Source organism: Aulostomus chinensis, chromosome 5 (assembly GCF_037954235.1).
Source record: "Aulostomus chinensis isolate RoL2024-O1b breed Wild chromosome 5, RoL_Achi_v1.0, whole genome shotgun sequence".
Lineage (NCBI taxonomy): Eukaryota > Metazoa > Chordata > Actinopteri > Syngnathiformes > Aulostomidae > Aulostomus > Aulostomus chinensis.
In genome coordinates this window covers 28,259,632-28,274,090 of record NC_141324.1, presented here as the reverse complement: position 1 = coordinate 28,274,090, position 14,459 = coordinate 28,259,632, and the positions used below count along the sequence as shown (strand labels likewise).

Sequence of the window (14,459 nt, the reverse complement as noted above, 5' to 3'; positions counted from 1 at the left end):
TTTTTTCTCTCTCTCTCTCTCTCTCTCTCTCGAGCATTAAAGCAACGCCGCATCCTGCGGATGTCCAGACAGGCCGAGTACAGGCAGCAGTAAACAGTGAATTATCCAACAGCCACACAATGTTTCACATTTTAATTCTGTTTTACAGACGTTTATAAAAACCAGAGCACAGCTTCTTGCCAGACATGCATGAAGATGAACAGCGGCTTCTCGTTTGCCGTCACGGCAGCGTTTCTACGCCGAGTGCAGTTTTCCAGTCAATAATCTTTAAATGCCACAGATTTATGGCTCATTTTGGAGCATTCGACTTTGTCTTTTAAATTCCAGGAGTGAACATTTATCTAGAAGAATTAATGACGCGTCTCAGACAATCCCACAGTTAATATTCTTGGTTTGTCATGAACACGACTGTCCTCCCGTCCTTCGTTACACTGAGTCGATGCAGCTTGTGTCCGGTCATTAATGGTGACTTCTATCCCAAGCATGAGGAAATCATCAACAGAGTAGAAATACAAGACGGCAGCTCAGAGAGTTTTTAAATGACAGTTGGATGAAAACGTGCAAGGAACTATTCTGAAGTAAATCTTGGTTTTATTTTCCCAACCAAGTCCCCTCACGCGGACGCCTCCCGTCCGCCAGAAGCTCCACGGATCCGTAAACGTGAGGACGAGGGTTCTTTGAGGGCCAAACGTCGTGATACGGCTTCATTAGCATCACACACTCAGCGCCAGGAGGAGATGTTCATGGGTGCGAGTACACGAGACAAAGACTTCTTTAAGATTTAAAAACTAAAATGGCAGAAAGTGTAAGGCAGTTTTCCCCTCACAAGAACTTCTGGAGAAGAAGACCAACTTGCCCTCCAGAGGCCGGGATCCTGAAGCGAAGAACACGGCGAAGTTACTTCAGCGAGGAGACAACGAGCATCACTGCATCATCTGCAAAGAAATACATACGTGGCCCGCGACAGCAGCAGCACCTGTCAGATCACCTGTTGAATGAGCCCTTTTACTGGATCGTGTTTATCATCCAGATCCTCGTCAGAGTCTGAAAACAGACGAGAAACAAGCGCAGGTCACGACTTCAGCCAGACTGGTGCCGATCGATGTGGTTCTGATCCGCAGAGGGTGACAGCGGAAGGTTCTCTAAAGTTCTAGCAGGCTGAAGGGGAGATCTTGGGCTCAGTAAAGCTACTGCAGAGACGTTCCATGAGATCCCGGACGTCTACCACACCTGGACCACATCGCGAGTCGACATTCTGATATTTGAAATCGCTTTCTGGGAAGACGGAATTCTTCTGTCCTGGATTTTACTGATTGATAAAAGCAGCCATGCGCACAATAATGAGCGAATGGCGCTGAGGTGGCGCACGAAGCCTCGTATGACAGAGGACACGTGAATTACAACCCACTCAGACGGCAGGTGGATCCGCATGCTAACTGATTAGCTGCTGAAAATGACACCCCCCCCCCCCCCAGCACGCTAGCCTTAGCAGCTGGCGGGCATGAGTTGTTTTTAGCATTAACGTTCCTTCAAAAAGGGATGAACCTGAAGGATCGAGACTTCCTAATATCACAACGACACCACGGGGGTGGTAGGTGTCGGCATGGAAACAGACCTGCCACTGACTCCGGGGGGGAGTAGAACTGTCCGTCAGACAGTGGACCCGGACACATGAGAGGCGCTCGCTCGGCGGCGTCCACAAAGGACTGATACCCTAGAATAGAAGACAGGAAATGTGATGTGAGCAGGACTGACAGCGGTACTGGCACCAGAGAAGTGTCTGTGGAAGAAGCAGTATTAATACTGCATGACTTAAAAACAAACAGAGCCTGAAACAAACGAGGATCAGATGAAGGATAAAAACACGCCACACAGTAAAAGCTGTTCAGGTCAATACTGCCAGTCGCAATATTAGCAAAAGTAACACCATCAAAGTATTGCAGCAGCAATATTGGCATCACAGTGTGGGAGTGATGCTGAGCAGTACTGCTGGTAGGAGCAGTACTGCTGGTAGGAGTAGTACTGCTGGTAGTAGCAGTACTGCTGGTAGTAGCAGTACTGCTGGCAGTGTAAACCAATGTAGCTGAAGTTCGACTCACTGTTCTCATCTTCGGCCTCCTGAGGCAGAACCTTGAAGTCCAGCAGCCACGTTTCTATCCAGGCCAACACGAAGGAGATGATGGGCAGCAGGTAGCCGAAGGCCCCCTGAGACAGCAGCTACACACACACACACACACACACACACTTAACCTGGACTTCCTCTTTCCTCTGCGGATATCCCTTAGTCACATGACTTACATCAGGACTCTTACCTTTGATAAAATGACTTTCACAATCAAGAAAGCACAGCTCACCGCCGTGGTGATCTGAGGGGCAGAAACACGAAGACTGAGAGTCAGGATCACAAACATCTGTTCCTCACACTCAAGATTCAACGTCCTCCATTCATCAACTGTGACAGTGAACGACTGGGCTGATTCAGCCTGCTTGGCCAACGGCCACCAACAGAGTCTCAAAAATGTTCCATCAATGTTAAAAGATAAAGACAAACAAACAAACACACCTCCCCACATATTCAGAAACATTTGAGAATAAAACCAAAGGGTTGTTTAGTCCCAACAACTGCTGGACGAATGTCAAAAATCAAATCTCCTTCATGACAAACACCTGGTAGCTGAGTTTTGTAAACCAGTCAGCGCAGATGCTGGGGGACAGCACCCTCTGCTGGTGAGATGAGGCCGTGCCCATGAGGAGCTGATGAAACTTACTGCGATGGCCCACCAGTGACGTAGCTTACAGACGGCGTAGGCCAGGATGAGAGAGGCAAACCTGAAGACAGCCAGGAGCTGCAGGAGGAGGAGAGGAAGGAGGGCGGAGACGCAAAAGATGAGGACAGGAACAGTGAGACCGCGTCCTGCAGGTGAACGGCGGCGAGAGGGGAACGATACCAACTACTTACAAAAATGTCAAAGAAGGAGGCGTGGTAGTCGTAGTGCAGCACCTCTTTATCCAGCTGCTTCTGAATGCCGCCGTTCACCTGCATGACACGAACACCTGGTCACTGCATCGCATCTCATCAGAAACCTGATAGTTCTACCGCCATCTTGTGAAATCCACATTTATTTCTCTGCCACCAACTTTATATTTGACTAAAATACAGAAACAGCCTTTTAAATGACCAAAATGATTTCTTCATACGTACATACACACACACATATATTCCTTAGTATGTTATGTGTGGTCCTCCACTGGCCCCGCCCACTGCCATCTTCCTCCACAGGTGTTCTGATGACACCAATCAGACTGGTTCCTCCCTGCTGGAGCTGCTGGTTCGTGTGCTTTTCAGGCGTCACTTCGTTGTTTTACTCCATTTGATATTTGTGTCATATTTAACAAGTAAATGATAGGATTGTTGCTTATAACCTGCTTTGTGAGGTCTCGGTGACCTTTGACCCCCCCAACACCTGGTCATTCTTCACCACTGGAGTTTTAGTCCAGACTGAAAGCAGCTTTAAACACTGTAATAACAACGCGCCCGCGCGTATTCGTTAACACTTCCTCATTCAGGGAACAAAGTTTCCTGGCCTTGTGCCCTGGATTCATTTCTCCAGCCGCGTATACAAGTGCTGTGCTGTAATACTGCAGTACAGAGCGCGAGTGCTGTACTGCAGTATTACAGCACAAACACGGTCAGCTGAACCGGGTCACCAGGAAATTGTGGTTAATGATTACAAACTCAAGTTTTACGTGAGAGATAAAAACACAGCAAAGTCCATCAGTCGTGCCGGCCAAATCAAACCAGGATGGAGTGAAGCTGCCAGCTGAGCCCCGAACCTCTGAGTTTCTCCTGTCAGACGCTGAGCGGGCAGAAACTGATCCCACATCCTCCCACGGCTACAAGTTAGCTGCTGTTAGCTGTCACCCGTCTCCGTTAGCTTCAAGCTAAACAGACGTGGCTGGTTCTCCCTGCATTCTGGGATCACCAAGATGTGATGGGGGGGCGTCTTAGTGAGCTCAAGCCTCCTGTTGGTGAGAACTTGAGCGGTAAAACAAACTTTTGAAGTGACGTCTCTCTCCTGACAGGCACACTTCTGTCTGTCAGCACCGGGTGAGGCGGTGCTTTCGCTGGTTGTTCTCACTTGTGGTTTATCGAGGACAGAGGTGCTGCATGTACACGCAGCTTTGTGGCGTCGGTCATGAATTATTTCCTCTTTCTTTGTACAAATTGTTGTCAAACACAAAATTCACTCAGCTACGTGACTGAGTTCTGAGTAAGAAGCCACATTTTGACTCAAGAATCCTTCAGCCTCTTCCGGTCACCATCGATGGTCTCCAAATTGGGGGGGGGGACGACGACACATGTGACCCATCAAAAGCTGTGACAGTAACCCTGGAAACCGACATTCATCACACCTCACTTACATTCAGCTCAATGATCCAGAGCAGAGTGATGAACAAAAGGTCAAAGGTGACGAAGAGGCAGAAGGTCCTCCTCACGTCGGAGATGCACTTCTTCTCCCCGGCTTCATACGACTCCACGCGTGCAGACATGGGTGTGGTGGCGATGGCGCCCCTGCCGGTCAGCCGTGAGTCGGCACTGCTGCTGCATCGGCTGTCCATCTCCAACCACGCCCCCAGAGCCCGGGCTGACCCCACCCACTGGTTGATGATGAGAGTAAGACGCCGACTCAGCCACCACAGGTCAGTGGAGATGTTGTAGTTTCGTGACAGGCATCACTGGACCTGCAGGGAGGAGAGACTGGTTCATCTGAGAAGAATCCGACTTGAGCCTGGCCAGCGAGACCCCCCCCCCCCCCATCAGAACCACTCCCAGCTTCTAGCAGGGACTTGACACTTCAACCCGTTTCTTCTCTACCAAACAAACCTGACAACTGTTGCTGCTTCCTCTCAAAAGACTCCAACAGAGAACCTGGGGAGAGCTGCTCAACGTCACTACGTCATGTGACTTCTTTCCTCACCTCTGACCACACAGACACCCCTTTACCAGGAAACCTTGTCTGCATGATACAAGAAAGATGCTATTTTCTGTTTGCTAGTGAGGTCGGGGGGGGGGGGGTTCTAGAGGAACCTGTCAGAGAGGAAGCAGCCTCTCAGTAGACCACAAAGCACGTCAACAGCCACTGGAGCAGCGCCACCGTGGAACATCACGCTGCTGTGATGGTTCAGGCATGTTTTGTGACATTTGAGGTCCATTTAAAATCATTACGCTGACTTTAGTTGAAGAACTCATTCAAATGACGGTGGAGGGATGGTCACGTGATCGGATCAAACAGAGATGACGTGAAGAAGCTGATGTGGAGGACGGACAACGCTGCTGCACCATGTCATCACCATCATCATCATCATCATCATCATGGTCGACCCCCAGCCAGTTTGACTCACATTGCACCTTCCTGCGGTTGAAGTTGCTGGAGGCCATGTTGTGATCAGTCTGGCTGTGCAGCTCTGACGTCAGTGCAGCTACAAACTCAATCATAAACATGAGGATGAATGCAATTCTCTTCGATACTACGAGTGGAACTTTAACAGTCGGGCATATTTTAGTGAGAGCAGCGGGGTTTGTTTTTCTTTTCTTTCTTTAATATTTCCAAAATTCCATTTTCGGACCCAACCAACACGATGGTTCTGCTACAGCGGCGGTGGACAGGAGCGTCTCTCCCCGCGCCTCTCCGCTCTCCCCTCGGTTATTGACACCAGCAGCTGGACCAGGAAACTGCAGCGGGAGACGCGGCGTGCAGCACCGAGTCTCTGCGGTGGAGGCCACAAACGGAGAGAACTAGACTGTGGACCTCTCAGCAGAACCAAACCCGAACTCGCCCGTGACGCGACGCCACCGTAACACACGCCAACCCTCGTAGTGCGGCCGGAGCACCGCGGTGTTGGCTAGCTTCGCTCTTCCGGCTGCTAGCGAGCTGCGTCCTTCTACTTACGGTGTAACCCCGGTTATAAACGTCGCGCTTACCTCCCGGACTCGCCGGCCGCGGGTTTCTGAATGAATCCTCTGAAGGTTTCAGGCTGCAGGTTTCAACCTCGACGCTCAAGACGTCATCGGTTCCCTCTTCCTCTGTTGTGACCGGATACAGCTGCCGCAAAGGATTCTGGGATCTGACGTTTGCAGTTGATTTGGCGTATATGGCAATTTTACGTAGACGTAGCGGCATTTTTATTTTCATTTTAAAGCAACATACACAATAACACCTCCCAACTTTTTTCTGTTTAGTTGTGAAAGAGCCATCCATCGTCATCAGCCAAGGGGCGGAGTCACCACGTTAACATTACCTGCTCAAATGATTTCCAGAAAAAGGAAAAAAAAAAAAAAAAACATGGCAAAGTTCTTTGTTGCTGCTGTTGTCGAAAACTCCAACAAAAGAAGGCGTCCAGAAGGTGTAACAGCAATCACCCAGGTGACGGAAATCAGTGGCGACCAATGGATTCTTCCGTGATACGAGCCCCGCCCCTTGACCATATATGGTTAAAACCAAACTCTTGTTTTTGCTGGCAGAAAAAACGCCACCAGAAACATGGGCTCCTCGGTAATAAAATCATTCAAATATCAGGTTGTAGATTCTGATGTAATCCAGCACAACTGCACTGACAAAGGTGTTTATTGGTGTAAACGCGGCAGCCATTTAATAACGAGACGAAGTGAGGACGGTTGCAAGTTCCAAACCCCTCAGATCTTTACAGACTTGGTTGGGATTTCCAAAAAGATTTACATTGCTCCTTATTTCCACTCCATTCATTTTTCAATGTTCTACAGAAGAATGAAAGAAAGCTAAGAATTCAACCACAATTTTACCCTTTTTTTTTTTTTTTTAAACAACATTTATTCATACATTCCAAATTGGGCACAAATTAAATTCCCATAAAAATGAATGCAGTTTTTTTCACAGAATGAAACCCAAAGGCCCACAATGGTTCATCCAACGTGCACATTATAATCGATGTCTCCGCTCTCACGTCTCCAGAGACATAATTTACCCTTTAGGGAAATTTCCTTAACATGAATCAGAAACTTCTAGCTCAGTATTCTGGGGTAAGAATGGCAGCCAGAGGCTCTAATACAGAGATGAGGAACACATTTTTAGCCACGGCTGCAGCGTCTTGGTTGAGATTCACATGCAAAACACAGCAGAAAGAGACGACTATAGGAGGAATGAACATTGTTGACCCAAAAGCTAACAAGAATTTATAAAATCAAAACGGTGTCAAATGTTCAGACTCAGCTGTAAGTGCAGTAATGCGGTGGTGTCGCACACATGCACATTAGCGCTGTTTTATGGATCGCTTTTAATCAAACCCACATCACAAACTAGCTTCCATTCAGCCATTAATTTAGCAGCGCTTGATTAGCACGCTAGCTAGCTTAGCACGCTAGCTAGCTTAGCATGAGTAACAAGACAGCCGTCTGAGAGTAAAAGAGGAGCAGGTTTATTCCAGTGTGGCATCTTGCTATGTAGCTAACAGAGCAGCGTGAACGGGTGACACACTCAACCGTTTGTGTTTCCACAAGTTACTACCAAAAGGTGATATTTTAGATATTAAAAGTTACTTTGCACTATTACTGTTAGTGTATAGTAACAAGTTACTGCCTACACTACTTCTGCATTACTTTCACAAATATTACCGCAGAAGAGAGGGGAAGCAAGTGAAATATTCAATGTACATACATAAAATGTTGAGACATTTAAGGGATAATTTAATTATTTCTGATCGTGAAAACATAAGAATTCGTAACCAAACTCCAGTACCCAGGACTCCTTGCTCCCGCTTTTATTTCCTGTAGCAGCTCTGATTGGTCGGGGGCATCATGTGGTACAGTACGGTAACGTGAACTAGAGGTAACAGGGCCATTTTCAGTGTAAAGAAATGGATTAAAACTCTCAAATTACCAGGACAGATTAACTGTGCAAAGACCCCTGGAGTCAGTGAGGTTCCAGGCTGGCTCAGAAAGCCGGAGACTCGCACTCGGAACCGGACGCAAACCGACGTCCGTGAGCTTCTCGCTGTTCCATCGCCAAACAAAGATACAACCAAGAACAAGAGGGATTGTTTTGGTGGTAGTGAGTCACAGGACAAAGTAACTAACAGTAATACCATGATTTGTTTAGAAACGTGTTCTGTTACTGTGTTACACTGGGTCACGTGACTGGGAGCCTGAGGGGACGCTTCACGTCGCTGCTCGTCTGCGTGTTTCCTGCATTCTAATCCCTCAAACACAAGTTTTCATGCCGGCCAGCAAAGACGCCATTTCCGTCTGCAAAAGGTCAAAAATCAGCTGATCCCACAGGACAAGGGTGCACCGCGCGTGACGTCAGTGAGGCGCTTCATTCGTTTCTGGGAGCATTCTAATCAGTCAAATTGACAGCTGGGAGATAAATGCTCGCTAGCATGACTCACAGGAGACACAGCTGGAGACCAGTGATGTCATCAGTGACGAGCGTCGACAGCATTTAAGCAAACTCATTTCACCCGTGCGATCTAATCGGTTCGTTAGCGGTCAGCAGAATCACTTTCAATTAGCAGCAAATGAACAAACGGCCGCGTTAAAGAAAAATGGTGGACGGACTCCCGCCGGGGGTCAAAGGTGAAGGCCGCTAAGGCCTCAGCAGTCGGACTCGGCCATCCTGTCAGGCTGGGCTGATTGACAGGTGCTGGGCGGGGTGAAGACATCGGGGTCGCTGATGCCCAGCTGGAGGTTGAAGAAGCGGGTGGAGGTGGTGACGCTGCTGTTCCTGGTGTAGGTCTCCTGCACCGGGTAGCAGTCCTTCAGGGTGTAGACGCCCACCCACGTCTCATCTGGATGAGAAACACACCGAGAGGTTACGACTTCAACATCCCAGCACAGAAGACGAGGCTGACAGCTTCAGAGACTCACGCTGGCGAGCTGGCTTCCGGTCTGACCACTCCTGAACCTCCACGCTGTCCCCGGGACCTCCGATGAAGTACTGGTCCTCGAAGGTGGAGTTATCGGGGATGTCGAAGGGATCCCAGGGGTCCGCCAGGGCCACCTTGGAGCACTGCTTGGTCTTCTGGTCAATCTGGAACATCACCATGCTCTGGTACAAGAAGATGTACTCGAAGAACCTGAAGCAGGGGAGGGACGAGAGGAGCGCGGGAGGAAGAAGAATGGGGAGACTTTGATGCACCAGAACCGGGTCAGAACCGCGTAGGTGTGGGTCAGCGGCTGAAAAGCTGTCTCCTCGTATTTAACCTTTTAGACATTAAATCTCACCATCTGAATTTTTTTTTTTTTAACAGAAATACACTTTTCGCCAGTAAGTACTTTGGTATATTACTTTTTAATACTTACGTCACAGAACTTCTATATTCCCTTACATGAGTACAGGAAGTAGGGAAATATATTAAGACAAACTTTGCAGTAATAATTCTGTTTCGTGTATTAATATTCTCATCATATGAGATCTGTGCGTCTCCCGCGTCTCTCACCTCTGACACGGCGTGTGTTTCTTGTTCTGCTGCAGGACCCGAATCCTCTGGTTCTGGCCGTCGTAGGACACCGCGGCCCGGCTGTTCCTACCGGTGCTGTGGTCGTACAGAACCCACCGTCCCTCCCACTGCAGCGGGGCGAGGCACGGTCGGGCGGTCGGGGAGGCATCCAGGCCGGGGAGGCTGTGACCCAACGACCCAGCGGCGGTCAGGAACACGAGCAGCAGCCGATACATCATCGAGTCCGACCGACCGGTCCCAGTTCTTCTTGATGGGTCGGTATTAACGGGCCGCACCTGCTGCGGACAAGCTCGCGAGAGCGAGATAAAACGCATTTTCCGGTTGTTGCTTTCACAATAAAAGCTGTCAAAGTGTTTGTTGTTTTTTTTTTTAAATAAATCTACAACTGAACAAACTACTCAAAACAAAAAAAAGTAGCCACACTGAGAACAACGAGAGGAAACTGCAAAACACATTTTTCGTCAGCCAGTCTAGCAACTCGAAATAATTCCTGTAAAATAAAACCTGTCAGCAGGTAACTGATACTTAATTAGTGGGTATAATCTCAGTAGAACAGCTGGTCAGAGAATGTTTTTTTCCTCTTTGTTGAATTTAGACTTTGAAACCGGATAAATGAGGATTAAAGGCTCCTAATCTGCTCAGATGAGGGCAGTTTTCTTTAATAAAATGTGTGAGAATCATTATTTGAGAACTTCAGTGGTCAGTTTATTCTATGAGTCACGAACTGCATTCTGGCCTCATTTTACTGAGTATGTCAACTAATAACCCCACAAACCCACACCGTTCACTAGGGAGATACAAGCATGCAGCTGACCACGAGGACCCAATCAAGATCAAAACCAGTATCGACGACCAGTATCGATCAGGCCGATGACCGATTTATCGGCATGCATGTTCTCAGATACGCGCCGATACGAAACAGCACATGAAGTGCAGTAAACAATGACTATGCTGGTTCACAGATGGTGTAACTGGTGTGCCCAGCAGAGGGCGCTCAATATTTTATTTTGGTTTTATTTTAATGGTCATGTATAACGATGTAATGTTTTATATATAGATATATAAATTGATTTATGTGTTTATGGAATTATGCCTCTACCCTCACCTCTACATAGTTGTACAGCATTGGTGTGCAAGGAACATGAAAAGGGTTTATTTACAGTCCAGCACACCAACTCTCAATACTGGTTTTAGAGGAAATCAGGCGTTTTGGTTTTTTTTTTCTTTAAAACCACAATTAAGGAACAAAAACCCCACATCGGTCAGGTGAAACTGGCTGCACATTAAATAGATTCGAGAGGAACGGAGAGGAGAACAATCGTGGGTACTGCGACCCTCCCCGTCTCATGTTTTTTTCCCCCCGCAATTTACGATTTCAAAATAAAAGCTGCGACAATATTTATTTGAAATTTTATTAAATACTATCGAATTTTAACCTATAAAATTATTATCAACTAAGTTCATTGTATCTGGATAACTTGAAACTTGAAAATGAAAAGACTGCAAATGGGGTTTTTTTTCCCTGACACCGGAAGTCGCGCACTATTTTCGCCCGTCCCTCGCTTTAAACGTCACGTAGCAACATGGCGAAGAAGCAACGTGGGAAAGCGAATTGCTCGTTAAGACGGGGGAATAACGAACCCGTCGTTGAAGGTTTTAAGTTAGAACTGGAGTCCAGTGACGACGAGGCCCCCGAAGAAGTGACCTTCGAGGACTCCAAGGCTCAGGCTCTGCGGAGCGTGAGACAGGCGCTGGAAGCAGCCCGCAGGTAGCTAATAGCTAACAGCTAACCGGCTAACTAGCGAACCAGCTAGCTGGCCAGCTCCAAACTCTCTCGGGGTCGTCGTGCGAATGGACAGAGCAAATACAGTATTATTCTTTACACTGCATGAATCTAATACAACACTCACATATTTAAGTATTCACGCTACTTCATGTATGCAGTAAACCAGGAATGTTACTGGTGACCTGTCGAGGGTTCACGTCTGATCAGCTGAACGTTATCTTGCTTCCAGGGAGAAGGAGCTGCTGAAGGAGAAGAGGAGGCGGCGCCAGGAGCTGTTCCAGGAGCAGAAGGTGGTCGAACAGCAGAGCTCAGCTGGGACCGCACATTTGCGATCCTGGGAGTCGCTTTTCTTCTTTACTCTCTTAGTCAAGAGGTTTAAACCAGATGATCTGAAGAGTTGCTCGGTTTTGTGACCAGCTGATATTATTTCCAGCTACCGAACATGTCACTGATGTAAATGAACTGGCAACATTAAAATATTCACTTCAACATGTCTGACGTCACATGACCTTCTGATGTCATGGATAGAGGAAACGTTCAGCAAGCACGCGGGAGCTGAAGGTTCTTTTTCCAGTTTGCTTGAACCGGATTCAGACGGTCGAAGTGTATCCTCATCAATCTGACTGATCTGCAGGAACAAAAACAACGTGCTGACACTTGAACGTTGCTTCTGCTGTCACCGATTGAATTCTCTGCTTGTTGGAGTTTGCTGAGCTTGACTTCTCTGTGAGAGCAGTGATTATTCAGTCATAGTAAAGTTCTTTTAATCTGTTTATGCTTTGCACAGAAAAGAAAACTGCTACCAGCTGAAGTTTTGGAGGAAATCGATTCTTCACAGTAAGTTTTTTTTATGACTGACCGAAGAATCTGCCGCCTGAACTCGCTCAGTCTTGAATTCTGTCGTTTCAGGAAACGGCAACAACACAAAGGTGACGGTAAATATCCTCCCTTCACTTCTGTCAGGTTTAAACCCGGACAGTAGCCTGCATCAGCCCATCTTGTGTTTTGCTCTCGCAGCTGAGGAGGAAGAGAAAGAGGTGGAGGAAGAAGTGGAAGATGGTGATGGGAGGACAAACAAGCAACTGGCTCATATTCGAAAGTATATCTTTTGTTTCTCTGAGTTTCATTGACGCTGTTCCTGCAGAGTCACAACATCATCAAGTAGACCTTAAGTACTTGCGAGTGTTGGTATGACCTCACCTCCCTTCCGTTCCTCAGTCTGAAGGGAAACTACACGGTGACGACGGGGAAGGAGCGAGGGTTGGCATCCTCCCAGCAGCAGGCAGCCGAGGATTTCATCAAGTCACGGCTGTATGGACCAGGAAGCTGCAGGACTACAAGTAAGATGGCGCATGTCACATGCTCATGTGAGGTGATGGCGGATTAAGGCTGGATAGAAAACTGTAGTCTTCAAAACGTATCGTGCTCCTCGTGTGCCAGAGAGCAGCTCAGAGATGAGGTGAGTTTGTCGTCCAACGGGAAGTTCCTCAGGATCATCTTCACTAGTGAACCCCTCTGATGATGCTGGAAGCCTGAATGCAATGGTTAAGCAGTGCTAAGCTAATGTTAGCCTATGAAGGAGCTACACTAGGGTCACATGACTTCCAGGTCACCACCGCTAAGCGTCAGGCTTCTTGTGTTTCCCCCTGATGACCTTTAGTGACCTCCACCACCTCTGTAGGCTTTCTTAGACTGAAACATCCATCAGCAAAAGCTTGTTGGGGTCACTCTGTTGGGATGTAAAGCTCCTGCAAGCTTCACTCTGTGGCAGCAGTCCGCCAGGACGATGATCTGTCTCAATTTGAGCTCTGCTACAGTGACGTCCCGTCCAGTCCCACCGAGGTCCCCCCTGTCCAGGGGGCCCTGCTGTGGACACGACGGCTACATGAGTTCCAGCTCAGTCCAGCTGAATGCGTTAAACCTTGATGTTCTGCTTTTTTTAGGTAACGAGCTGCTGTCACTGCGGAACAAGACGGGGAGCGACAAGAGTGCAGCGGTTCGGTTTGTCAAGAAAGACTGGGGTAGGTTCTGGCCCGGACCCGTATTGCCACTGACACGTCTGGTGTATTTCCAGGTTAAAGTAAAGGTCAAAGGTCTTCCTGCAGCATCACAAAACTCGTCTCTTCTCTTGAAACCCACAGCCAAAAAGGCAAAAACCAAAGCAGAGAAGCTGAAGAAGAGGTGGCTCCACAAGCAGCAGATCCCCTCCTGACGTCTCTGAGGACGTCCAGCCGGATCAGAGACGTCTGCCTGAGCGGCGCCCGCTCGTCTACATGTGGACTTTGAAGTGGAGTGTCGAGACAAGTGACAGTTGAACCTTCCCAAAGACAGACTATCATCAGTCTGAAGACAAGTGTATGTTTCCAGCAGGATCTGGATCTGGCCCTGCATCAGTTATTGATTTCTTCCTGTCAAGGCTGTGGAGTTACTGGTCCCATTAATGGAGGCTCTGCCCTCCCACCAAGACTGGTGCCAGTTAAGAACTTTGTCCAGCGTCAGAAAGGCTCCAGTCGTTTTGTCTTCATCAACGAGACACAAACGTTACGAGGCTCAAAAGCTGAACGCAAGTGAAGAAATGTCCTCTTAAATCTGCAGTTATGATGTGAAGAGAAAATTAAAGGCAACGTTCACCAACGCGCTTCTTATTTCAGAAAAAAATCCCCTGTAGAAAACAAAGAAATGAGGAAAGAGACAACTTTCAGGGGAAGTCTTAGAGCCAGATAACTAGATACTTTGCTTCTGTGCTAGTTAGCTTAGCACAGTGAATGGTAGTGAGTGGGAAGTGTTAGCATTGTGCCGTCAAGTCAAATAGATTTTTCTCCAGCAGACTTTCCTTTGAGGGTTGGAACTACTTTCCCCACTAGGCGCAGGGATACGTGATATTGCAATATTTAGTGATCGGTCTTTAGTGGGTCTGCCATGACACCATGTTGATTTGTTTCAGGGGCGTGTGATCAAAAACGAAACGACCAATAAAAGGTTCATGATTAACTCAGAGAGCAACTGAATTTGTTGACAGTTGAATCACGAGCATCAGAAGACAAAACCAAAGTGAGTGTGGATTGTTGATCGTCGGCTGGATTAAGAAGACCTGGGTCATAACGGCCGATGACTTCAGAGTTGTTAAACTGACATTTTCAGACCGCTCAGCTCTTCGCTGTCAGCCTCCGTTAGCTTCAGG

The 14,459-nt window shown here is 47.8% G+C and overlaps 3 protein-coding genes across 7 annotated transcripts; 1 reads left to right on the top strand and 2 right to left on the bottom strand.

Annotated features, from left to right (window-relative positions):
- Positions 1–117: 117 nt before the first annotated feature.
- stard3nl (STARD3 N-terminal like) lies at positions 118–6,409 on the bottom strand. 3 transcript variants are annotated; one of them, XM_086204423.1, is made up of 10 exons: positions 6,301–6,319; positions 5,984–6,104; positions 4,423–4,743; positions 2,960–3,037; positions 2,769–2,846; positions 2,313–2,366; positions 2,100–2,217; positions 1,616–1,714; positions 954–1,044; positions 118–874 (listed from the first exon to the last, which is right to left on the bottom strand). In XM_086204423.1, the coding sequence occupies exons 3-9, from the start codon at positions 4,618–4,620 to the stop codon at positions 980–982; spliced, it is 690 nt and encodes a 229-aa protein (XP_086060549.1). In that variant the 5' UTR covers positions 4,621–4,743; positions 5,984–6,104; positions 6,301–6,319; the 3' UTR covers positions 118–874; positions 954–979. The 3 variants fall into 3 exon arrangements, with proteins under 3 accessions (XP_086060549.1, XP_086060550.1, XP_086060548.1); XM_086204424.1 differs by lacking the exon at positions 5,984–6,104 and having other exon boundaries at positions 6,301–6,409; XM_086204422.1 differs by lacking the exon at positions 6,301–6,319 and having other exon boundaries at positions 5,984–6,125.
- Positions 6,410–6,622: 213 nt separating this feature from the next.
- On the bottom strand, positions 6,623–11,529 carry epdr1 (ependymin related 1). 2 transcript variants are annotated; one of them, XM_086204421.1, is made up of 4 exons: positions 11,403–11,529; positions 9,472–9,767; positions 8,900–9,108; positions 6,623–8,820 (listed from the first exon to the last, which is right to left on the bottom strand). In XM_086204421.1, the coding sequence occupies exons 2-4, from the start codon at positions 9,708–9,710 to the stop codon at positions 8,627–8,629; spliced, it is 642 nt and encodes a 213-aa protein (XP_086060547.1). In that variant the 5' UTR covers positions 9,711–9,767; positions 11,403–11,529; the 3' UTR covers positions 6,623–8,626. The 2 variants fall into 2 exon arrangements, with proteins under 2 accessions (XP_086060547.1, XP_086060545.1); XM_086204419.1 differs by lacking the exon at positions 11,403–11,529 and having other exon boundaries at positions 9,472–9,890.
- On the top strand, positions 11,038–13,912 carry nol7 (nucleolar protein 7). 2 transcript variants are annotated; one of them, XM_086204426.1, is made up of 8 exons: positions 11,038–11,260; positions 11,508–11,568; positions 12,066–12,115; positions 12,188–12,207; positions 12,296–12,377; positions 12,497–12,618; positions 13,222–13,299; positions 13,420–13,912. In XM_086204426.1, exons 1-8 carry the CDS (start codon positions 11,076–11,078, stop codon positions 13,488–13,490), a joined length of 669 nt encoding a protein of 222 aa, XP_086060552.1. In that variant the 5' UTR covers positions 11,038–11,075; the 3' UTR covers positions 13,491–13,912. The 2 variants fall into 2 exon arrangements, with proteins under 2 accessions (XP_086060552.1, XP_086060551.1); XM_086204425.1 differs by having other exon boundaries at positions 12,188–12,213.
- The last annotated feature ends 547 nt before the right edge of the window (positions 13,913–14,459 follow it).

Bases quoted from the DNA above. Each gene is read 5' to 3' on its own strand.
- nol7 (XM_086204425.1), top strand. From the start codon at position 11,076: ATGGCGAAGAAGCAACGTGGGAAAGCGAATTGCTCGTTAAGACGGGGG. The intron at 11,569-12,065 runs GTGGTCGAACAG...TGCTTTGCACAG, and splicing joins AGCTGTTCCAGGAGCAGAAG to AAAAGAAAACTGCTACCAGC. The intron at 12,214-12,295 runs GTAAATATCCTC...TTGCTCTCGCAG, and splicing joins GCAACAACACAAAGGTGACG to CTGAGGAGGAAGAGAAAGAG.
- epdr1 (XM_086204419.1), bottom strand. From the start codon at position 9,806: ATGCGTTTTATCTCGCTCTCGCGAGCTTGTCCGCAGCAGGTGCGGCCC. The intron at 9,109-9,471 runs GTGAGAGACGCG...CCCCTGCTTCAG, and splicing joins AAACACACGCCGTGTCAGAG to GTTCTTCGAGTACATCTTCT. The intron at 8,821-8,899 runs GTGAGTCTCTGA...TTTCTCATCCAG, and splicing joins CCGGAAGCCAGCTCGCCAGC to ATGAGACGTGGGTGGGCGTC.
- stard3nl (XM_086204424.1), bottom strand. From the start codon at position 4,620: ATGGACAGCCGATGCAGCAGCAGTGCCGACTCACGGCTGACCGGCAGG. The intron at 2,218-2,312 runs GTAAGAGTCCTG...GTGTGTGTGTAG, and splicing joins TGAAAGTCATTTTATCAAAG to CTGCTGTCTCAGGGGGCCTT. The intron at 1,715-2,099 runs GTGAGTCGAACT...CTTCTATTCTAG, and splicing joins GGAGGCCGAAGATGAGAACA to GGTATCAGTCCTTTGTGGAC.